Below are 24,540 nucleotides of genomic sequence, written 5' to 3' on the forward strand. Positions count from 1 at the left end.
CTCTCCTGAGCATGGCATCATTTAAACTGGCCTGTTTCAAGAGTCCAGAAAAAGCGCATCCCAGACTAGCCAGCTTGCTTGTCCGGAACCTGAATCAATGCCAATACTTTCAGTTTGCACCATTATTATGGCTTTGAAGTATCTCAAAAAGAATAGGGGAAATTGTAGCATTTTACAGTTGGGTGAAGCCTTTAGAAAGCAAGCTCTTGAGATTATTATAGCTAGTATTGTAGAAGCTGTGGTGAGTATACTTCTTTTTCTGTAAACCACATTTTTTTTGAAAAAATGGAAGTAGAATTTGATTAATACTGGTGCCCATATTTGTTTTTTCCCCCTTCCTTACTCCTCCCTTTTTTTCATTTTGTGTTATATCTTTCTGATTGTAAGCCTGCAGGCATGCAATGTATTGTTTTTCATTGATCTCTTAGCTGTTTTGGGAGCCTTTGTTGCTGAATAACATGAGGAGAAATGACTTTAAATAAATAAGCAAATAATGAATAAGACTATGGTGGAAATAGTTCAAGACATGGTCCTTTATGAGAAGCACACCACACCATCCATGAACTGTGATGATAGTTATGCCAGTACTTGCTATCAGAGGTACATACAAATTGATTTTTTGAAATTTTCACCCTATTTCTGGAAAGAGATCATTTCACGTAATTTCTCCAGGGTGAAGAGAAATTATCCAGCATTAAAAAAAAAAAAAATAGCATTGACAAAAACACATTTTTTCTCTCCTCACTCCTCTGCAGCAGTCCCAGGAGCTGTGTTATTATCCTGCATCATGATGATGGTGATGATGATGATAATGTATCCCATCTTTCTCCCAATAAGAGGATTCAGGGAAGATAACAACATTTTAAATAATACAATTAAAGAGCATTCATAAAAGCACACATATAACATTTAAAACAAATTATAAAGTTACTGCATTAGACATTATAATTTTAATATAATATTAAAATTAATTGAAATACTACATACAGACCTTAAAAGCAGCAGCATGCAGTACTAAAAGCACAATCTTAGACAGTTTGTAAAATCCTGATAGCATAAAATGTTTTGACTTGTTGGCACAATGGGTAATAATTATGTTCATAGTGGGATTCTAGGAGGTGTCATCCAACTAATAATGTTCCCAAAAAGTAATAATAATAATAATAATAATAATATGATTTATTTATAGCCCACCTTTTCTGAAGGAATCAAGGCAGGTTACAACATCTTAAAAACCATACCATACAATACAATACAATATCAGTTACCATTAAAACAAGTTCCCCCCAACCCAATAAAAAAATTACAATTAAAAAAACTACAATAAATAAGAACAAATATAATAAAGGACAAAGTGGGGAGGGATAGTCTATGTTTGCAGGGCAAAGAGGTGACTTGCTCGGTGGTGGTGGTGACCAATTAGGAAAGGCCTGCCGGAAGAGATCCATCTTTATGGCCTTCTTAAAGGCTGTCAAGGTAGTAATATGGTGGATTTCCTCAGCAGGTCATTCCATAGTCAAGAAGTGGTGGAATAGGCCTTCTGGGTCACAGCAGATAATCTTGATTTTTTAGGCTGTAATAAGTTCTTCCCAGAGGACAGAAGGGTGCAGGGTGGTCTATATGGAAGAAGGAGTTCCCACAAGTAGTCTAGACCCAAGCCATGTTGGGCTTTAAAGATAATAACCAACACCTTGTACTGTGCCTGGAAACTGATTGGCAGCCAGTGAAGGGATTTCAATACAGGTGTTTATGTGGTCGCTTCTCAATGTACCCATGACCAATCTGGCTGCCATAGTTTATACCAGCTGAAGTTTCCGAACTTGGCATAAGGGTAGCTCCATGTAGAGCGTGTTACAGAAGTCAAGTTGAGAGATTACCAATGCATGTACAGTGGTACCCCGGGATACGAAAGCACCGCCTTACGAAATTCCCGGGTTACGAAAAAAAAAAATTTAAAAAAACTGTTCCGCGTTACGAAAGTTTTTTCGTGTTACGAAAAAACTTTTGGTGCTTTTCGGCGCTATTTCGCACCAAAAAGCGGCTTTCGCTATTAGTGCCTATGGCAATTCGGCTTGCGAAAGTCTTCCGGGTTACGAAAAGGGCAGCGGAACGAATTAATTTCGTAACCCGGGGGACCACTGTACTACTGTTTCTAGGTCTCCCAGCTCCAAGAAGGGGTGCAGCTGGCATATCCGCCAAAGCTGATAACAGGTGCTCCTGACTGTCACATCCACCTGAGCTGACAGGTGAAGCAACGGGTCAAGGAGTATCCCCAGGCTGCGAACAGAGAGAGTCCTTCAGGGGAAGTGTCCAGAACAGGCCAGCATATCTCCATTCCCGGATTTGGGGTCCCTAAAGCAAGTACCTCCATCTTACCTGGATTCAATTTGAGCTTGTTTTCCTTCATCCAGGCCATTATCGCCTCAATACAGGCATTCAGAGGAGAGATGCCATCCTTAGTCACTGCATCAGTCTGAGACATAGATAAATATATTTGGGTGTCATCAGTGTACTGATAACATCCTGCCCCATGTCTGGATGATCTTGCCCAGCGGCTTCACGTAAATGTTGAATAGTATGGGAGACTGTGATCTGGTACTGGAATTGTAGGAGAATATTCTTTAATCCCAAATATATATATATATATATATATATATATATATATATATATACCCAGCTATAATGGCTGGAATTCAGTATTGTAGTTATGGATTTGTGGTATAGAGTATGGATTTGTAACTGATTCACAAAGCATACACTTTCACAAGTCCCCCAGTCTTGCTTTATCTGGCACCAGCCACTGTGAGCAATAGGGGATGAGCAGGTGCAGGAGACTGACATTTCCACACACACTCCAGTGATCTCTAGTATGATGAGGAATTGTGACATGGATCCTGTTTTCATTGTTGCATTGGAAATTGCTGACAGGAGGGGACTGAAAATATCAGTTTGTTGAACACTAATTGACCAGAATCAGCCACTGTTGTTGGTAATGCAGGATTTAGGACATGCTACCTAGTTAAATAATTATAACTATACATAATAAGTAGAAGCTCAGCCATTAATTTTTGTGAGCATATCAAATACTAGCACAGGCATTGGATCCACCATATCGGTGAGCTAGCCATCTGTGGATTGGCACTCCTGCAAATTGGCCTGCCCCATATTAGTCAATGATGGTGCATGCACACAGCTGTGCCAATGCAGGCATGTGCACATTACCACGCAATGATTAATATGGGTTTGGGTTCTTGCATTTTTTCCCATCTGCAGCCCCCCCCCCCCCCGATGGGAAGGTTGTGCTGTACAATTATACATCCCACTTTACATTCTTCTGTACTTCATTTCGATTTCCATGGGTTTGTGATAATATCTACTGGCCTCAAAAGTAAAATCAGCAATAGCAGGGAGAAGGTGTTTGAAGGTGAATTGGGGACTGCAGAAAGAGACACTCATTGTGTGAGAGTTAGGCAAAGAATAGATGGTAGGCCTGAAAACTACTCTGAAGGATTTATACTTATTAAAGCACACTGTTTATACTAAAATGAGTTGTGTATTTTTCTTTTACAGTGTCTCATGAAATAGGGGTGATGTTATATGCAAGGGAACATACAAAAAAATTCAGTAATTCTCCAGCTGCAGACTGAGGTTGTACCTTTCAGTTCTACTGCTTCACGTCTTCTTCATACGTGGATGGATGTCAGCCTGTGATGTTGAAGGACAGGCCAATTTTTCAGGGTAGGGTCATGAGGAATATTTTGGGTCCTCCTTTCATATACATCATGAATTTTGGAAATATTGGCAGGGATTCTACTGAGCACTTACAAATGCATAAACTAGACTGATGCACCCTTAACAACATCATATTCACAATTTCTATGTGGTCATGATTGTAGCACTATTGCCATGATCCTCCCAAAACAGCTTTACTGGGCTGTGGCTGCTTCAAGAGAGGATTCCATTCTGCTAGTGACTGGGGCATGAGCAAATAATGTTTCCACCCCACTCTCACCTGCCAATGAGGCTGCAACAATCAGAAAGAAGACTCCTCTCACAATACCTTGCTGGTGAGAGGGGCTGGAAATGTTATCCATCTGCACTCTAATTGTTTGCAGAATGGACCCCATTCTCTCAGAGAAACTGCCACCTGATAAAGAAAGTTTGGGTGGAATGAGCCAGGGAACCCTAATTAGGAATTCTAATTAGTTCAGTTTATTTAACTAGGTAGCTGATATAGAATACCAGCCATTTTTCTCTTTTTTTGCTGAATCATATGGGTGCTAAAAGCATTTATGAAAATGAAATCCAGTTTTGCATTAATGAACCTCTTGGGGGTGAGTAAAAGTAATTTTAATTGACTTATTCTTTCTACCTTCTTTCCTTCCTGTTATTGGTTTCATTAAATCATGTGTCAAAAATGCCAAACAAAATGGGGAAGAAAGCTCAAACAGGTTGGTACAGCCATCATATAATTTATCCTTTTATTTAATACTAATTTCTGCCATCTTCAATCTATTTTTAATTTTCCCCCCTTCTAATTTTGTGCCTGAACATGTTCAGTCTCATTAAATGATCAGAAACACTGGGGATTCATTTTACTTTGTACTGCAGAATTAAGGATTCCTTAATAAAATACTGAACAGTTCAATTAAATGGGAGTTTGCACGCTCCGATACAACACTCCAGAGAGGATGAGATAGGCTTTTTAAGAAGAATTTCCCTCCTTCTTTAATACTTTTGCACAGCTGCAAATGTTTTAATTTAACAAGAAAGATGATAGATAGACCAGGAAACACATAGAAGTGAGGTAGGCCCAAGGGCCAAGGTGATCCACTGATCCCTTCAAAATTGCCCTCCAAAAATCTCTGGGGGAACACAGTTTTCTGTTAAAATGTCACTTGCCATCTGTATCTGCTTTAGGCCAAAAAGAGAGAGGACATTTTAGGAAATGGGAAATGATTAAGACAAGGAGCCACGTTAGGAGCCCTTGGTGGGTTGTAGTTTGTACCTCTCCCAGCGTAGATCCAGTGTAGTGCTAAGGTAGCAAAGAACTGTGTTGTGTTGGATCAAATTGTTGAACAGGTTGTAGCCAAACAGACACGTTTCATATATAATCCACTTAGTGCAATAGGGCTGTGAAGCAAACATATTCTGTTTGTGCAATTCTCGTTATTCTTATGTATCGAAGAGAGAAAGGCAGGAAGAAAGAGAACTAGTATTTAGTTTCAAGTGGCCCTTTAAATGTTTGATTTCCAATATAAATAAAATAGTTGTACAATGGAAAATTGTAGAGTATCCCTCCCTTCTCCTAACTCTAGAACTCTAGAAGCCACTGCTAGTGCAATTAACCTTAAACTAGTGCAATTCAGGCCAAGGTGTGAAGTCAGAATGTTGTCTTCCACTCTAGATAGCTTGGCCAGCATCCTTTAAATGAGGCCACAGCCTTCAAGTGCTGTGGATCCAACTAATAATCCAGTCAGTTCTTAATCATGGAGCAGGAAAAGGGTGTCATTTTGCTTTTTGTTGCTAGTAGCAAAATACCTTGGGTCAGCTTTCAGAAACACTCAGCTATGGTAAGATTTTGAAAAGCAAAAAAATCCAAAAGAACAACCATTTTCTAATGCATGTGTGCCAGATCCTATTGCTTACCATCAAGTTACAAAGGCTACAATTTTGCATCACACAGGTGGAATATAATGTCATGCACTGGAGACATGGGATGGTGAAGTCAGTTCTCTTGTTCCACTTACAGAACTACAGGTGATGGATAGTGTGCAGGCAGTTTCTTGTCATCATCTTTCCATCTCCTCCACAACCTCAGTGTGTAAATGACTATGGTAGACCTTCTTGGTGCATGGGAGCTGCCTTGGAAGAAGGGGATGGATAGTGTGCAGGGAAATAGTTAACAATTTTCTCAGTATCTAAATCCAGATGATGTATCTCAAAAGGAGTCTATCTATGAGATTAAACAAATTGCCTCCTTCTCTCGATATGATTCTTAGTGTTATTAAACTGTGGTTAGAGATTACTATCCCTTTTCTATCTAATCAAAGTTGGTTGTTGTTGTCCTATGCCTTCAAGTCATTTCTAACAAATGGAGACTCTAGGGCAAACTTTTTATGGGGTTTTCTTGGCTAAGAAAGTGATTTTCCCAAGGTCACCCAGTGGGTTTCCATGTCTGAATGGGGATTCAAACCTTGGTCTCCAGTCATAGGATTTTTTCACATGGGAGGCAAGGGTTATTAAAATGTGATTAAATCATGCTAATAGTGTGATCAGGGAGAAAATTATCACACCCCTGCATGCTTCTCCTGTTCATGTCCCATGCGTAAACTGTAATGGACACATCATAGGGTAATAACGGAAACTCTCATTATTACCCAATGATGCATCCATTACAGTTTATGTGTGGAACATGAACAGGAGAAGCAGGCAGGGATGTGATAATCTTCCCCCTGATTGTGCTATTAGCACAATTTAATCACGTTTTAATGACGCTTCTCTCCTCCATGTGAAAGAGTCCATAGTCTAGTGCTCAAATCACTGCACCATGAAGGCTCTCCATCAAGATACTAGCACAGAAAAAAGTGTATGCATTCAGCATGAAAATGTGAACTCAGAAGCTGGATCACACCAAAGGCCAATCTAATAAGAATTGGAGATAATTTTGTTTCATCTTGGTTTCCTGGTAAGAAGTTTTCATCCCCCTCCCCCAGATTTATCTATTTTTTATATCAGTCCCAGGAGAGAGAAGGACTTGGACCAAGTCCAAAGGCTTGCAGTGCTAAATTCTCAAAATAAATAAATAAATAAATAAATAAATAAATAAATCTGGTTTTGAATTCCTGTGTAGAAAACTGTAGACCTAGGGCTGCCACTTCTTTTTCTTTTTCCCTTCATGGTCATCTCTATGATGGGACTAGCTATAAATGTTGGTTTTGACCACTGCGAAGGGATAAACATTTCACTACAGTTCGTTTTTAAAGACTTTTCTGAAATTTGCAAATCACAGATTTAGGGAGGTTGTAAAACATTTCAATGCAGGAAAACATGAAACTAACGGATTTTTCCCATCTCTGATATCTTGTCTGCTATCAATGGCCACCTAGATGCCTCTGTGTATCCCATAACAGTTAATGAGGGCAATAGCCTTGTTGCTGTTTAGTGACTTGTCTTCAGAGACACACTACCTCTGAAAATACAGGTACATGTAACAACTATACTACAGCGTGCCTGTGCCATACATGGGCTCGCCATATGCGGACTTGTGGTCACGTGGACGATGCCCCCTAATATGGTGAATGGGGATCCCCGCATAAGGTAAGGGCACTGTATATACACTTATTTCCACACAACCTTTGTCACATTATTGGAGGTATTATAGTGATGCAAGGGTAGGTGATAGTTTCAAGACATTTTTTTAATCATTTCAATATAGGAATCATAAAATCACAGTTTGAAGGAGCCCCACAGGCCATCAAAGCCAATTCCAATCTGCAGGAAATCCTGCTAAAGTATCCCCAGCAGGTAGTTCCCAATCCTCTTTGTGAGGATGTCTAAGGAATGACACCCCACCACCTCTCTGAGTAATTGGTTCCCTTGTTGAACAGCTCTTACTGTTAAGAAGTTCCTTCTAATGTTCAATTGACATCTACCCTCCTATAATTTAAAACCATTAGACTGGTCCTACCTTCTGGGGCAGCAGAAAACAAACTGACACTCTCCTCTGTGTGACAGCTCTTAATATTTTTATAGAGTAGAGTCATGTCACCCCCTCAGTCTTCTCTTCATCAGGCTTTAACATGTCCAGCACTCTGAACCTGTCCTCATATATTTTGTTCTCTGTACCTATTCTTATCCTTGTTACTCTTCTCTGAATTTGCTCCAACTTGTCTATATCCTTCCTAAAATACGGTGCCCAGAAATGAACACAGTACTCCAGGTAAGGCCTGACTTATGTACAATATTATGGGATGATTACTTTGCTTTTCATGGAAACTACAGTTAAATTAATGCAGACTAAAATATTGTTTGTTGCAGGAAGATTTATTCATTTCAGTGGACAGGCATGCATGAATCCATTTTCTGTCTCTCCCTTGCTTGAACTGAATGGGGCTCCCTCTGTGTACAATACTTCTAAGTTCATATCTGTACACATACAGTGGAGTTTTTAGGCACATGGACCTATCCCACTATTATTGCTGATTCTTCTTGGTATTTCCTTTGACAATTTAATGTTTGCAAAATTAACAGCTTCTTTAGCAATGGTCACAGTATCTTATCTATAATTCTGAATGTTGAGTTGATTACTAAGGGACCAGATTAATTTTTATATTATTATAACAGAAACAGTTAGCTCTGCTGGCAACAATTATCCTCTGGCAAAATACCTGTCAGAATAAAAACAACACTAAAACAGACTGAGGATCCATTCACAGTACACAAATATAACACTATGGGCCACAGCAGACAGGTAGGAAAAGGCTGCTCAATCCTGCTTTTCATAAAAGTGGGTCGAAACCCCACTGCCCACATGGCCTGTTTTCAAGGCAGGCTGAATATGCATAGCCTGACCACATGGCACAGCGCCAAGCCACCTGCTGGGTAATTTTTTTGTTGCTTCCCTAACATACATGTTCACCTTTGCACAAACACACCACCTGAGACCTCCAAGTACCTCCCAGGTCCACCCAGATGCCAACCCATTGCATAGTTGCCCCTTTGATCGGCCACACAATCACACGTGCAATGCTCTTATGGTACAAGGCATCAATGTGCAAGTGATACTTTGGCAAAGCACAATTGTGGATGCCCCCCCATACATGTCCCCCTCACCCCATGCCCTCCTGTTAGACTGTCTGATTTGTGTATATTGTAATTACAAACATTTGACTTATCACACTTTCATTTCTTTGCTTCATACTTGTGTCAGGGCATTTATATGAAGCAACAAAGATGCACATTTTCCACCTTGAGTCAGACTATCTTTTTGCTCCAGTTTTTAGCCCTGGAGTGTAGATTTGGCCCAGTTTTCAACTGCTTTCAAAGTGTGTGTCAGCTAAAGATCCAGCCTCAAAAGCAGCTGGAAATCCTTTTATTTTGCCCATGTGTTTCACCTCTATAATTCTAGTCTAACTACCATGGTAATGACCTATAGGATCCTGGGAACTGCATTTTAGGGAGAGATAATTACCAGAGAATTCTAAGCCAGAGAACTCTAGTTCCTCACCAAATTCCAAACCCCAGGATTCCATAGGATAAAGTCATGGCAATTAATATGGACTCATAGTCTACCTTAAAGGCACCTGATCTTGGAAGCTAAGCAGGGTCAGATCTGGGTAGTACTTGGATGGCTGACTACCAATGAATACCAGGTGCTGGAAGCTATATTTCAGAGGAAGAAACTGACAAAACCACCTTAAAGTATTCCTTGCATAAGAAAACACTATGAAATTCATAAGGTTGCCATAAATTGACTAGCTTTGAAGAACAGAGAAAAAGCACCAATTAGTCTCACCTCAGAGGGATGGAAGTGCAGACACACATTTGTCACATTTTGTTACTAAGGCCGGTTACAGACCGGCACTTGAGACGTCCGCAGGACGTCCCATTTTAAAAAAGGGGCGTCTCTTCTAGATGCCCCTGGCTCTAATACGGACTCTGTCTGTACAATATGGCGCCGGCCATTCCACACGGCCGGCGCCATCTTTACGTATTGGACGCTGTGCGTCTGAACGTGTCGCGGCACCTGTGACGTCGCGAGTGCGCCAGCGGCACCTCGCGACGTCATTAGGGCGCCCCAGAAAGAAGCTCCATTTTGGAGCTTCTTTTTTGCTCCGCAAGGGAGCTGCACGGTGTGGCTGCGACAGCTCCCTTACGGAGCAAACAGCGGCGACGGCAGACCGCCTCAAAGCAGCGGTCTATAACCCGCCTAAGATACTGACTCACATGGTTTCCAGACTACTTGGAGCTGAGTGTATGAAAAACTCCAGTTTAAGAATTTTAGCCACCTCATTGTAGCCATTAGGAAACAATTGTAATGGTAATATTGTTAATACCTCATCTCATATATTTTATACTGAGACTGCTGCTACATTGCAGAATTAGTGCACTTTGACACCACTTTAACTGTCATAGCTCCCCTTCTATGCAAATCACAGAATTCTATAGAATTGAGGCATGGCAGTTAATGTGATGTCAAACTGCATTAATTCTGCAGTGTGGCACAAGACCATATTCTCCCCATGTAGTTAAGATGATTTGGTATCTCAATAGAATATGCACAAAAATAAAAAAATCTGTATAGCTATGATTAAACAATATGCAAGAAAAATCCTCACATCCATTGCTTCGAAGATGCTGGTTAAGTTCAATCCAAGAAGCACATGCACCGGGGGTGGCGGGGAGGAGGCGGCGGAAGGAAACCATTATATTGTTCTCAATGCTTTAATACAAATACTTGAAAAAATATTTTCCTCACTTTAGTTTAGAAATCAAATCTTTATTAACAGAGAGGCAGTAGCTTACAAACTGGAGCAAAAGTATCTGGTAAGGGACAATGATAGTTTAGAAGGGGTCAATGCAATTTGATGCCACCATTCCATTGGTCTAATTCTCCCTGTGGCATTTGGGCTGTACTACTGCAGAATGCACCATTGTGGTCTCTGGACTCTGCTAGAAATGCAAGGGTTATCATATAATGGAGTTCTACTTCATTTTTTTAAAAATCCACTTAGGAAATTTGTGCTTGAGGGAGAAAGCTAGGTTAGCGTATTTCATGGAGGGGAGGCATGAGGCAGACAAGCTATTCTCTAGTGAGCCCCTCTTACATCATTGAATCACTTCAGGCTGGGAGCAGTGAATTTAATTCCCCATAGTGACCCAGATTTCAATGTAATGCCACTCTGAAGTATTCAGCAACTCCCCTGTAATATCAGGTGCCTACCTCTGACATGCTGGTTTTACATATGATTTTTGGAGGGAGGAGGGCATGGAAAAATCCATTCAGGTAAACCTTCACTGCAGTGTAAAGTGCTACAGCCCAAACACTTGTTTACTACGTCACTGAAAACTAGGCCATATTATATTATCCCTATAAAGCAGGGGGAGGAAGCTATGACCCTCCAAATGCTGCTGAGATGCAAATCCCTTCAGCATTACATAGTGTAGGCAATGGTGAAAGATGTTGGGATGTAAAATCCAACAGCATCCAGAGAGCCACTGCTTCCTCAGCTCAGCTGTGAAGGTAGGAGCAAAATATTGCTAAAGCTGCCTCACTCCTTCTGAATTTATAAATATTTTATAGGTCACTTATGAATCTTGCGACCTTCCAACAAACTTGGACTTACATGTAAGTGACTAGATCAACAAACCAACCAAAACTCAGCACAGCGTAGAAGAGAAAATGGCATTTGTGAAAAATTTGAGAATTTGACGATATTTATAAAAAGGCCCTGTCATCATATAATGAGTTTCCCCAGTGTCAGTCTAGAACTACGTTATTTACAGTCTTTGCATGAACATAGGCCTAAAGGAAGCAGGCACTTCTAGATTTGCCTGGGCCCATCTAAATGTTTTCATATTTTAGTACTGTCCTGTGACACATTCCTAGAAAGGTACATCTGTGTATATGTATAAGTGAAATCTGGCTTCCAAAATATTTATGGTTATTAGCTGCCTGTAAGAAAGTCAGTTATTTTACACTATACAATTATAGACAAATAAGCAGTCAATCAAACTATTTCTAAATTTTTCAAATAAAAGAAACAAACAAAAAAGAGTTTTTTCCCCTTCCTATGATATGTATTATCCTTTCCTTTCTATACTAGGGCAGAGGATATGTGATCCTGCACATGTTGTTAGATTATGGCTCCCATTAGTAACAGACAGTGGTGAAGGATGATGGGAGTTAAAGTCCAGCCAGGGACGTAGCCAAGGGGGGAGTTCTTGGGGTCCGGACCCCCCTTTCCATTAGAAAAATGAATGGTGTGTGCTGCTGCGCTGCTGCCCATTATAATGGTGGCACTTAGTCTGGACCCCCCCTTCCTAAAATCCTAGCTACGTCCCTGGTCCAGCAATTCTGTGAAGGGCTTTCCTCACCCAACTCATGTTCTGTTCTCTTTTACACAGGGTGAAGGGGGCCTTCTGAATTATTATTTTACCTCAAATTTAGCACCCAAATTTAGATAATGATTCCTTTAAGGTATTAATTTATCGAAATGGCATATACTTCATGTATGTTAGTAAACATAATAAAAAGAAATCTATGGCAATTGTAATTTTCAGTTTGTCCTGATTCATAGTTCCAGTTTCTTTCTTTCTTTCTTTTTAAATAAGTATGTAATAGGTGTCTTTGAAAGCTGGTTAAAGGGCAATGACTGATTTTAAGTGCTTGATCTTTAATTAGCAATTTGATTGGTTATTTCTAGTCTTTTTCTAGGAAAGAGATTGAGAGAGAGAGTTACAATAGCAATAAAATAAAATTGATGTGGAAGAACTCAAGCTCATTCACTGAAACAAACGGGCCTGAGGCTGGCCCTGTGCTTTCAGTATTTCTCTTTTTGTCGGAAGAAGATAGAAAAGCATCCAAGAAAGAATTTTACATGATAAAATATAGTATGAAACACAGTAAGGCAGCATGATGACAAAACACATTAGATAAAAAATAGCAACCCAAACAAACAAAATGTATGGATTTTATAAATTCAGATGTCTTGCAAGTTTTTATACACTAGCATCATGGCATCATTCTTGAGAATCTGAACAAAAGTTCAACCTGAAAAACTACATCGTTTTTCTGTTTATCTAGTGCGGCAAAACCAACAAAGAGTTCAAAGCTAACAAAATTTATTGTGGCATATAATTTTATCATACATCTGAGGAAACAGATGGTGGCCCTCAAAAGCTGATGCCACAACATCTCTGTTCTTCTTTAGGGAACTCTTTGTGGTTGTTTTAACATCATGATTCTTTTCAAAACTGTTATTTAACAAAAAATATTTCTTCAAAAGTATCGTTTACTTTCCCCTAAGGCAAAAAACAAAAGAAAAAGCAATAACAAAAAAAAACCCTTAACAAGAAACCTTTACCTTACTAACAATCAAAACTATTGGTGCCAACCCCACATTGCAAAAACATAGCATAAAAGTTCTGCATGTAGAACTATGTTATGCTTTTCCTCTCATTCCAACACATCTTTTAAATTCCAGGACTCTCCTGCACCACAAATGCACACAGCCCAGAGGTTTCAGCAGATGACTCATTGTTCTGAATCTGTCAATAGATGAATTTGTTGATGTGTGCCTTCAAGTCATTTCTGATTTATGGTAACACAAAGTCAAACCTATCATGGGTTTGAGAGTGTATGACTTGTCCAAGGTCACCCAGTGAGCTTTCGTGGCCAGAACTGGATCTTGGTCTTTAGGGTCTTAGTCCAATGCTCAAACCACTACATCATGCTGGCATTCAATAAGGATATACCAGGCACTTATCTGATGCCCCCTGCTCTCCACGTGTCTCTGAATGCAGGAAGACAGGTGTTCCCATAGCAATAAAGTAGTTGGTGGTGGTGGGGAATTAGGCCATTGTAAGTTACTAATAGGATGCCAGCCTTTATTTAAAGAAAGAAAAAGAATGAAAGAAAAGCACACATCTAATGTCATGAAATGGGTTGTTTGAGTTGTATATTAATTAAAAACCGTGTATTAATTAAAAACTGGCTGCCATCCACCCATGAGCTGTGATATCTCTCTTTCCCACTTCATTGGGTGAACTGTGGTGGTATCATAGTTTCATTAAAATTGTTCTGTCTGTAATAAACAGTGGAGAAACATTAGTAAGGGAAATGAAAAAGTAGTTTGGCTGGGAAAAGAAGTCTTATATAGAGTACTAGATAATAAGGGATTATGATTATAATGAGTACTGGAAAGGCAAGGGTCAATCAAGAATACTGAGATACTCATATCTAAATGGGAATTGGCCCTAACATATGGCAGTTGCAGCAAGTTTTCTGTATGTGATGTGTGAACACTGTTCAGAAGACAGAAGAAGAGTAACAGAGCAGAAGAAGCTTGGATAATTAATAGGTCTGAAGGGAAATTCACATATGACTGTTAGACAGCAGACTTTGCAAAATGAAAATGGTTAGGTAAAAATAAATCAAATTTGGAGTAGTTTATGCTGAAGAGGAAATGATGGTGATTCCAACTATTGGACAAATCTTTGGGTGAAAGTACTACCTTTTATATAAATTAATTGCAACATTTGGAAAATGGTATATAAGTGAATGTCTGAGAGAAATATATGCACCAAAACAAATTCATTTGTTGCAACATTTCCCCCAACATTTCTGTATCCAAGAACCAAACTGGTATCTGAACAGTCAGGTTAGTTTGAGTATACTGAACATTTGAAAAAGCTGAAGTTTAGCTATTTAAAATGTTATTCATTATATCAGTTCTTTCATTTTATCAGTGAAACTGCACAAAAGGATAAATTATGTGCCTCATGTGCAATTATAGCCAAGATTGCTAGTGCAAAAATTTGGGAGGACCATAGGATGAAAAGATAAGAAAACCAGCAGCATGGCATGGAGATTGCTAAGTCTTGAAAGACACAAAGTCTTCAGACATACAAAAAGGTTCCTAAAGCTTAGTAACTTCTCATATAGAGACTCCATCTCCTTTTCTTTTTAAAGAACATATATCACTAGTGTTATGGACATTTTCTCCATAGCAAGATTGCATACAAGTGAGATATGTACCTGAATACTGGAATAATATATGTCTTTGTGGAATACTTTCTGGAATACTGAAATAGTTCATGTCTTTTTAAAAGAGATGCAGTGGTTTAGTGGTAAAAATGCCAATTCTGATGATGGGAAGATCAGAAGGTTGGCAGTTCTAGGACTGAGTGCTGCATGATGGGGTGAACTCTGTCACTAGTTCCAACTTCTACCAATCTAGCAGTTTGAAAGACTGTAAATAAAAGTAGATGAATAGGTACCACTTCAGTGGGAAGGTAACAGCATTCAGTGCAGTCATGCTAGCAACATGCCCACCAGACCAGTCCTTGGATAACACTGGTTCTTCAGTTTAATAATGGAGATGAGCACCACCCCCTACGGTCGGTTTCCACTAGACATTTAGGTCAAGGGACTACCTTTACCTTTATGTCTTTCTGAAGTTCCATCCATATAAGGGCCAGAAGAGTATGCTTTTCTTGAGTCCAGCCAGACCACATGACCTGGAGAACCAATATTATCCAGTCCATCTTCAGTTTTGATCCCTCACACTGATCAACTTGCTCCTTAAATTGACACACAAGGCTGCAAGCCTCCATGGTTCAGTGAAGCATAGTAGTTCCACATGTGGAACTAAACTATGCTGAGAGAGTCACCACTCCTAAACCTACCATAGAGCAGCTGAAGCACAACACATGTGGCTGTTCCATGCCTGGAGAAGGAGGGGGAGTAACAGAAGCATCTGATTATGTTACAATAGCCAAACATGAAGTGATTACATTAGCTACTGAGATCTATTAAAGTCTCCCAGTGGTCTCTGTGACAGATGTCATGTCTGTAACAGAACTTAGCCAGACACTTCTGTAGACAGACACACATGCTCCTTCTCCAGGGACAACATGTTTGGGGTGTGTTTAACAGATGCATAGTAGATTTATGGGGGCAGGGCGGGATTTGATTGTTACAGAGGGAAGAAGGGAATACCAACCTATACAGTGACAAAAATAGTTATATTCAGGCATAAAATTTAAGTTATGTTTCTGTATGTCATTAACAGGGTGCCAGCCAGAGTGTCTTTTGCCTTGCATTGACTACTCTGAAGTCTGATGAAAAGGGACCTAACCAACCATGGTATGTCATGCCATCTGCCTCCAGCTTCTCAGCTGCTATTTTTTGGACTTGACCTGTAGATTTGTAACTGATAATGATAATGATAAAGACCCATGCAGTTGGCCTTGGTCACATGGTTCTAGTATCCAGGCACATATTTCAACAATGTAGAATCTCTCCATAGGGAATCAATTCCAACAGTGTTAGCAGAATATATGCAGAATATATTAAAACTTCAGTCACTAAAAAAAATCAGACATCTTCCCTGCATTGCATGCAGATAGTGAAAGAACTGGAGTGTATGACCTTGTTTGTCTTTTGTGGTTAAACATTTAAAAAGAGAAATATGCATTAAAAAGTTTGCAGCCTGCTGCCATTGGTACAATTGGCCTGAAAACATAAGGTCAGAAGAAGTGGATCAATATGAGGGTATTATACAGAGTTAATACTTTGACTCCATTAGACATTAGAACTTTGTTCAGTCCAGTCACTGAACAACTACTCAACACTAGTTAAAAGCAAGTTGTCAATCGTATTTCATTTATCATGGGAGCAAGGCTTACAGAATAACTCTGTGTTGTGTATTAGTCTCAGTAGTCATCAGACAGTCTTACAGACTGATTTGTTGGGGCAAATTTTGAAGGGGCTAACAGTTCATGAGATTTTGTTTTGATTTTAAAACAACAAACACTGGAATTGATCATCCGTGAGTGGAAATTACTCTTGCAACTGCAGTTATTTGAAGTAATCACTAGAAAGTGTTTTGTCAAGGTCAGCATACAATAGTGAGCAAAGTACACTTACACATATTAACTGAATAGTCTTAAGTATGCTTAACTCTGCTTGGCTTGCAGATTTCGCAGAAATGTTAGAGCCCATTTTAATGACATACTTGTAAAAATAGATATCTTTAGAGTAGGATTGGAAGTGAATGTGAAGGGAGAGGAAAAGAAAACTGCATTTTTCCCCATTGAAAACCCATGTTCAGTATGCACGTTAAACTTCCATTCTAGAAAGTTACAGCAGAACAGCCGAAAACTACCAACAATGAAATTGGTTACAATATCTAATTCACTGTTACATAAAATGCATTTACGTTATAATAGCTAAGGAATGCATGTAATTTAAAGAGGCCTCCCATAGCAATCAATGAAAATGAATGTATTCACTTTAACCAGTTTCAATTCCATTCTGCATGTTCTTTGAGTGCAAAAGCTTCTCCTTTCTCCTCAATTTTCCTTTTTATTTTTTTTAAATGTTGTCCATTGAGAGCCCCAGCATAGCAATAAAGTCAGACTGTCACATTATTATTATTAAACTAAATTGTACAGGTGAATCAGAAGAAGTACTCCTTTTGATTTTCGTTGACTGTGTTTTGCACGTTGAGTTCAGTCTTCAGAGCAGTCTCAGCACTATCCTCATTTTCTGATCCCTTCACCTCCTTTTTTTTATATGCACTTTTCTTTTTATAAATCCGTACAGCTATGGCAGCAATGCACAGCAGAATGAATATCACAACAGCTATCACACCTGTGGGAGAAAGGAGAGAGAGAGAGAAAAGAGCAGTCATATTGTATCAGTAATAAAGCTATAAATGTTTGTTAATCTTTTCCTCAGTCCTTCTTGGTATACAACGGGATAGGGAATGGTAGTGAATGCCAAGGCTGAGCAGAGGTTTAAAATAAGACTCTTCAGCTGTGCCATCTGTGCACCATTAGAGTCAGTAAAGAGTAGGTTGCTCTCTGCTCAATTCTGGCCTATGAGGCTCTGTATCAGATAATGCAGGCATAAAAAGAATGAAGGGAGGGAGAAGTAAAAAAGAATGGGGCAGTACCTTTCAGACTAACGGTTTCTTTTTATTTTATCATGAGCTTTTGTGGAGGAAAATCCACTTTTTCAGATGAAATACAGAGTGATATTAAGGCCTCAGGTTATAAAGCATATTTATACTCAAGAATAAATACTTAATGATAGTTTGCAAAGGAGGCACACTAGAGAGAGATCAAAGAACCATGCTAGGCTGTGCCATTTGCCTCCTGCTTCTCATTTGCTGTTTTTGGACTTGACCTGTAATCAAAAGAAAACCCGTAGGTATTTGTCACTGATTGCTGAACTATGATAGGTATAAAGACCCATGCAATTGGCCTTGGTCACATCTTTCTAGTATCCAGGCACAAATAATTCAGTAAGAAAGCATCACAAACTGAGCATGAAACAACTGAAGGGGGGGAATGAAGGAATGACACATGTTGTGTGCCTTGATGAGTTCAACAGCAGGTTGAGAGTCATAGCTTGCACAATCTAGACCCAACTGGGATTCATACTGGGACTCATATTACTTGACATCCATAAAGTATTTGGGGTCAAGGTTGATTACAAGGCACCTAGGTTAAACAGAACATTGCCTCCTGAATCATGAAAATCCAAGACTATAAAATGCTCCAAAAGAATCCCATCACATAGGGAGAATGCTTGTCTGAGTGAATTTTTCAAAATGTTAGTTTCAATATAAATCAATGTTCATATAAATTATGCACACAGCTGCTCTCCAGGAAAGAGACACTGAAGTAATGGTGGACAAATCAATGCCAATTCCATGTGCAGTGCTGTTTTAACAAGGTAAATTCCATGGGAAGAGTGTTTATGAAAAAAGGACCTGAAAATAAAATAGACTGTGTGCATATAAATATATTCCTGTTGTTACTAGGAAATGAACATACTTTCATTGGCTATGGAAATCTCAGTGAAAGCCACCCTTTGCAGCTCTTGAAATTCAGTGTAGGTGAAGACATGTGCTTTGCATTGAAAATTCATACATTTATAATCCTTGAAGGGCATTTTGGAAAGAAAAGTACAGGAAAGCAATGCATACATTTTAAAATGAGAGTAGCTAAAATGTGTAGAGTTTTTAAAAAATGTGTCAGGTGGATTGTACTGGATTATTTAAGGCAGAGCTGTCCTAATTCAGCCTCTTCACTATTTCTGTTCCCTGCTCACCCACCTCTATCTAGTATGGGCATTTCCATTTGCCTTTTGGGGCTGAGTAGGGATATTTTATTGTGTTATAATTGGCTGGTGACATCATTTTTTCACCTCCTTCATGCTATACAGTATGCAATGTTTGAGCTTGCCAGTTTTCTACCTGGCTAACTGGCTAATCATTGCTTTTTTTTTTGTCACAAATGGTAGGGTGTGGGCACTTAGCATCAAATGGCTTGCTTTGCAGGCTTTTGGTGGCATGGCAAGATCCAGCTTAACCAGATTCCCATATACAAATTTATCCCTGTCCTTCCCATTTGCTGCCATGTTACAGATTCATGAGGTTAATAAAGTTGTGGTCTTATTTCATGCAACTCTTGTGTCCGGCATTGTCATTTGAGTGGCAGGGCAAACGTTCTGCCACTTCTTGTTGGCCCTTGTCCTAGATGATTTCAGAAGGAGATTAAATGAATTTGCAGGAAATTATCTATCAATGGAAAGTTTTCTGAAAATTGAAAAAAAGTTACTTTTCTTACTACAATCCTAGTAGTATAGCCATTGCGGCCACTGGGATTCTGGGGTTCTTAGCCATCTAAATATTATTTCCAAAGTTTGTTTCCATGTGCAAATGTAGTGGTCTTCTGAAGATACAATACAATACAATAAAAATATTTCAAAATGGGGGAAGGTTTTGCCTTCATGCTTTGCTTTCCAAAATTATTTCACTGACCTATGCTGGAATCCAGTATCCTCTCATGTGTTTGCAAATTTATTAGATGTACATTAAAATATTTCATATTTGGTCAATATGTGACAATGTATGGCCTCCCTTTTAATCAAATGACACAAGACTTGGATCACCTGTTGTTCAAGTAGCTTTCAGACATTGATTACTACAGATAAGGCATCACTAATGAGGTTCTTAATGTCCAGAGCAGGGATGGGCAATAGCATAGGGGTCAGAGACACTATAGCCCCTGCTGTGGCAAACCAGCGAATCCAATATGATCAGAGGTCATGATGTGTCCACATTCTTTTTTGAGCAATTTTTGGCTGATAGGGGTGGTAATGCATAAAGGTTTTAGGGACTGTGATACTGTGGGGCCAAACCCACTGTGTTTTCCAGAGGTTTTGACCTATTTAGGGTGTTGTTTGGAGCAGAAAATCCACCCCATATACAATTTTGGAAGTGTCTGTGGCTTTGCAGGGCTTCAGAGTCTGCAAACTGGGCCACCAAAGGAAACATTTTCTTCACTTCTAGACTATATGACCATATCAACAGCAACAGCAGCAGCTTTATAGGTGAGCAGACACTTAAAAAAAACCCTATTCCATTTCTAATTGCTGAGCTCTCACTGGGAATTGATCGTTTTTTATTATATTGAATTGTTCCATTTGTCACTTATCAGTGTTGTCTTCAGTGACCTTACCAAAAAAAAACCTATATTCAAAAGTTAACCAGAGGTATATGGTTTCTTTTCTTTCTTTCTTCTCTGTCCCTTAATGAATAAGTAAAAAGCGTAATGGAATTTGGATGGCTGGATTGTTCTGTAGAGAAACCATTTGCAAGGGGGAAGAACAGTTTTTCTCCACATTAAGTCTCAGGGGAAAATAATGCCATCAGAAAAGTCTGAGTTTCACAGAATAACGCCTTAAAAATAATCACTGAAGCTTACAGATTTATACTTGCTCGTACACTAGCCACAGAAAGTGGAAATCTCTTGAGACTGTTGAGTCCCTAAACACATATTGTTCAGACATTTATGATTTCTCTCTATCCTTTCTCAACAGATAAAAATAGTAGGTTTACTAGGGGCTCCAAAGGATGAAATGTGATTTAGGTTTCATGATTTCCAGCCCTCTGTTTCAGTTCTTAGGTCATACTGATCTTAAAACTCATCCTAATAATTCAGTACTTGTGAGTAAACTAATTAAATTGATATTTAATACACTTTCTCATTGATTAGACCATCCTAAATAAATAAATAACCCATTTCCTTTGGTAGTGTAACCCACAGAAAACATTTGAAGATACTCTGTGAATTCACATGGGGTAGAACAATCCCCATCATGTCTGACTTAACATGCCTCTATTTAGGTTTTCTTTTAAAATTGCTTTCATAGAATGAGGTGGTTTTTCTGGGTGGTGGCTTCTTCTTCTTCGTTTTAATGCTGTTTTGTTTTGTTTTTGCCAGCCTTGAGCTGGACTGTTAAATGGAGCTCCCTTCTCCACCAGCAAACTATCAAAATATGACTGTACTCTTATCTATTTAGGAAATAAGTTTCTCTTTTCTAAAATTAAGAACATAATGCAATATGAGGCAAAATTAGCATTTCATTGAAAACATAGCACAGGTAAGATGATAACTTATAAGGCCAGGCTGACTATTTTCTTTTGTAGAGAATGCATCCCAGATACTCTATAGAGCTCTTTTGATACCATCACAACTTTCAATTGTCCCAATTTTGTAGGGACAGTCTTGATTAAAGTTATGTTGTCCCATTTGCTTGGTTGCTTTTAAGATATCCCAGTTCTCTCTCTCTCTCTTTTCCTCTGCTTTTGTCTTAATCTTATTTCAGTTACTGCAAACTTAGTTCTAAGTTTAAAAGTAGTTTGCACTCAATTAACTTAGCAGGAGAGAGAGCCAAGTATTGCCCTTTTCAGTAAGCTCAGGCAAAAACAAGTTGTTGCATCCTCTTCTAGCTTCTTCGTTCTTCTTCATTCATGGCTTTTGCCATCTTGACTGCACTTTGATATTGCTTGGCCATATGTGTCCCAGTTTTCCTATATGAAATGTTTGAGGGTATGTAAACAAATATAATCAATGGAGGCCTGGTATCAAATTATTCTCAGCAGCCAAATGGGCCATAGAAACTACAAGACAATTCAATAATGTTGCCAACACAGTTGCCTCATATTTTTCAGCTTCAAGACATGTTCAATCTTCCTAAAATACTTTCTGCTTATTTGCAATTTTACTTTTTGGAAGTGCTCTGAAAAAGCATAAATACTTGAAGTAGGGTGCCAACTTATAAGTCTTGGAAAGTGTGAAAACTGCTTTCATGGAGAGGGTTGAATTTCTTTCCATCCTATTCCTCACTCCTTCTGGTTGGAGGGCCAGGAAAACAGGACTATTCTTAATTAGTACTTGGGGGGAAAGCCCATAACTGAATCCAGATTCTCTATTAGACTCTCTAACTGCACAGCTAAGGCCTAGATGTTCCTGCTTATATGACACATAAGTGACACTGAGTGATAGATTGGGAGAACCACAGTACTCCCCATTGACACCTGCTGGAACAAGCACCCTTTCTGCCAGCTACTAACATTCACATTTCCGCTGCTGACAGTAGACTGTGAGAACAGTGTCTGACAGTAACATTTAACTGCAGACTGGCATGTTTACTGGGTTTTGGAGCATCACTGCAACATTGCCACACTGCCAGCACTCCATTGTCAGGTTTGCCCCTCCCACCCATAATACAGCACTACAGCTGACCCCTAAAGTTCCCCAGAACTCCCAATATTTCACACACACACACACACACACACACACACACACTCTCAAACTGTTAAGAATGCAGGAAGAGCAAACCTGACAATGGAGTGCCCATTTAGGTATTGTTTGCTGGCAATCTGGCAATGTTGCAGTGATGCTCCAAAACCCAGTCAACATGCCAGTCTGCAGTTAAGTGTTACTGTTTTCTAAGTCCTCTCCCCCACTCTCTGTTTTAGTCCCTAGAGATTTAAAACTGAAGGTTAACATGCTACTTCCTTCCTGGTTCTTAAAAAGTCCTTTCCTAGGTTTAAAACAAATTTCAGGTTTCATGACCCAAAGATCAAGGGAATAGTTCTGATCTTCAAACAATTTCCAGGAAAAAGTAGAGGTAAAATATGCATGGGTTAGATGATTTGGTGTGCGAGAGTTGCATCTCTGTTTTCTGAAATCAGTGTTAGATGTTTTCTCTTCAAAAGAGATTTAAATACTCTCTCTTCACATGGTGCAGACTGGGGTGGCCAATCCTGACAACTACCAGGATTGAAGGGTCTCACTGTCTTCCCTTCATCCAAGCAAGACACCAATAGGTTTCCAGCCATGGCTTCCTGGTAAGATATGAAGGATCAATGAATATTTCTTTGAACATACCTCAGGTATGGGAATAAATGTGAGACAAAAGCTTCAATTCTTGACAATATTCTCTGTGCCCTAAGGAACTTAGGGCCTCGACAGACCAGCACTATACGCCAGCATCAGGATGGAGTGGGGGTGTGGCAAGCACACACCACACACCCTGACCACCCCCATGCTGGCATGACACCGCACACCTTATTGCACAGTGGGAGGTGTCATGGTACACCCTTGCCACAGTGTGTACACGTGCTACACCAAAGGAGCGCTGAAAAGCTGCAGCACCAGTGGCTATGGCACCCTTTCAGTGGCACAAAAAGGAGCCGCTTTTTGTGGCTCCTTTTTTTGCCATGGAAAGGCCAGATCGAGGCCATGGTGTGTGGTTGCTGCAGCCCTGATCTGGCTAGGAAAGGGGCGGCACCCCACTGCCCCTTAGGGGCTGTCTGTACAGCCCCTTAGTTTGCCCCATGTTTTAAAAAATATAAAATGCACTTAAGACTGAATTTGAATGATTGCTGTAATAAAAATGTAGTGTTTGTAAAAAAGAGGAAGATTTTTAAAAAGTGATTTTGAGGACTTCCTTGAAAATTTGAGCCCTTATTTATACTTGTTATTTAATTGAAGGTAGAGATTTGATCTTATATTGTTCAACGTTTACACATGAGAATAAAGAAGTTGTTTTTAAAACCATCTGTTGCAGATTAGAGAAGAAAGAGAAAAAATGAATGCTTTCTGTGCCTTTCAGAATGGGAGATTCCTATTAAATCTGCCAAATCACTCAAAGATACCAAATGCTGCAGGGATTCCTTATTATTATTATTCCTGTCAATTGGCTGCAAAACTGCCCTTCCTCCACACAATGAGAATTCAAATTCTGAAGGACTGTTTTGGAGGGGAGGGGTAAGTCTTCAGAAAAGAATCACAACATTTTGAGTTAAACTTCAAGAGTGACAGAATGTTGGTGCAACCTTATTTGCACTTAATATATTACCATAAACATATTTATCTAGAGGGAAAATCTACTCTGTTTTCAATGAATCTTGCCTTCAAGTGTCTGCATGCATGGGTTCAAACCATAAGCAGTGTGTCAAATTGTTTTCAAATTAGGTAGAGGTAACAGACTATTTACTTTCACTATAAGAATCACAGGACTGTCGTCAGATTTTCTGGGAGAAGAGCACTCAGTCTGATATCGAATGCATTGAATTGTTATGAAGATGGATAAATAAGTAACATATGAACATATTTTATAGCCTGCTACAGAAAAGATAAAGATTTAGTGCAGAGGCAAACAACACTCACATAAGCATATGCTATTAATGCTGAGGGCCACTTCACATTAAAAGATAAGACTTCCATTACAGGTGGACCAAATCTACTCTGTAAAAATTAAAGGGCTTTGACATGACTGGGGAAAAAAAGCACATAATGAAGATCTATGATTAATTATTGCTTCATGGAGCACTGAATATTTTAGACCCTTGAATGCCTTTCACTGCTACCTACTGGAGGCACAGAAGAAGAAGAAAAATCTTAATGTGAAATGCCCTAAGACAATCAGAAAAAAGTAGTTCATGCCAT

The 24,540-nt window shown here is 39.3% G+C and overlaps 1 protein-coding gene across 1 annotated transcript in view; it reads right to left on the bottom strand.

Annotated features, from left to right (window-relative positions):
- Positions 1-10,519: 10,519 nt before the first annotated feature.
- LOC149323688 (contactin-associated protein-like 4) overlaps positions 10,520-24,540 on the bottom strand; it is a 351,361-nt gene continuing 337,340 nt past the window's right edge. Inside the window, exon 24 of the mRNA XM_089491044.1 lies at positions 10,520-17,380. Coding sequence (XP_089347170.1) covers positions 17,187-17,380 — 194 coding nt within the window. The 3' untranslated portion in view covers positions 10,520-17,186. The remainder of the gene's footprint in view (positions 17,381-24,540) is intronic.

Source organism: Sceloporus occidentalis, unplaced genomic scaffold, assembly GCF_023333645.1.
Source record: "Sceloporus occidentalis isolate IW3139 unplaced genomic scaffold, rSceOcc1.0.p SCAF_1, whole genome shotgun sequence".
Classification (NCBI taxonomy): domain Eukaryota; kingdom Metazoa; phylum Chordata; class Lepidosauria; order Squamata; family Phrynosomatidae; genus Sceloporus; species Sceloporus occidentalis.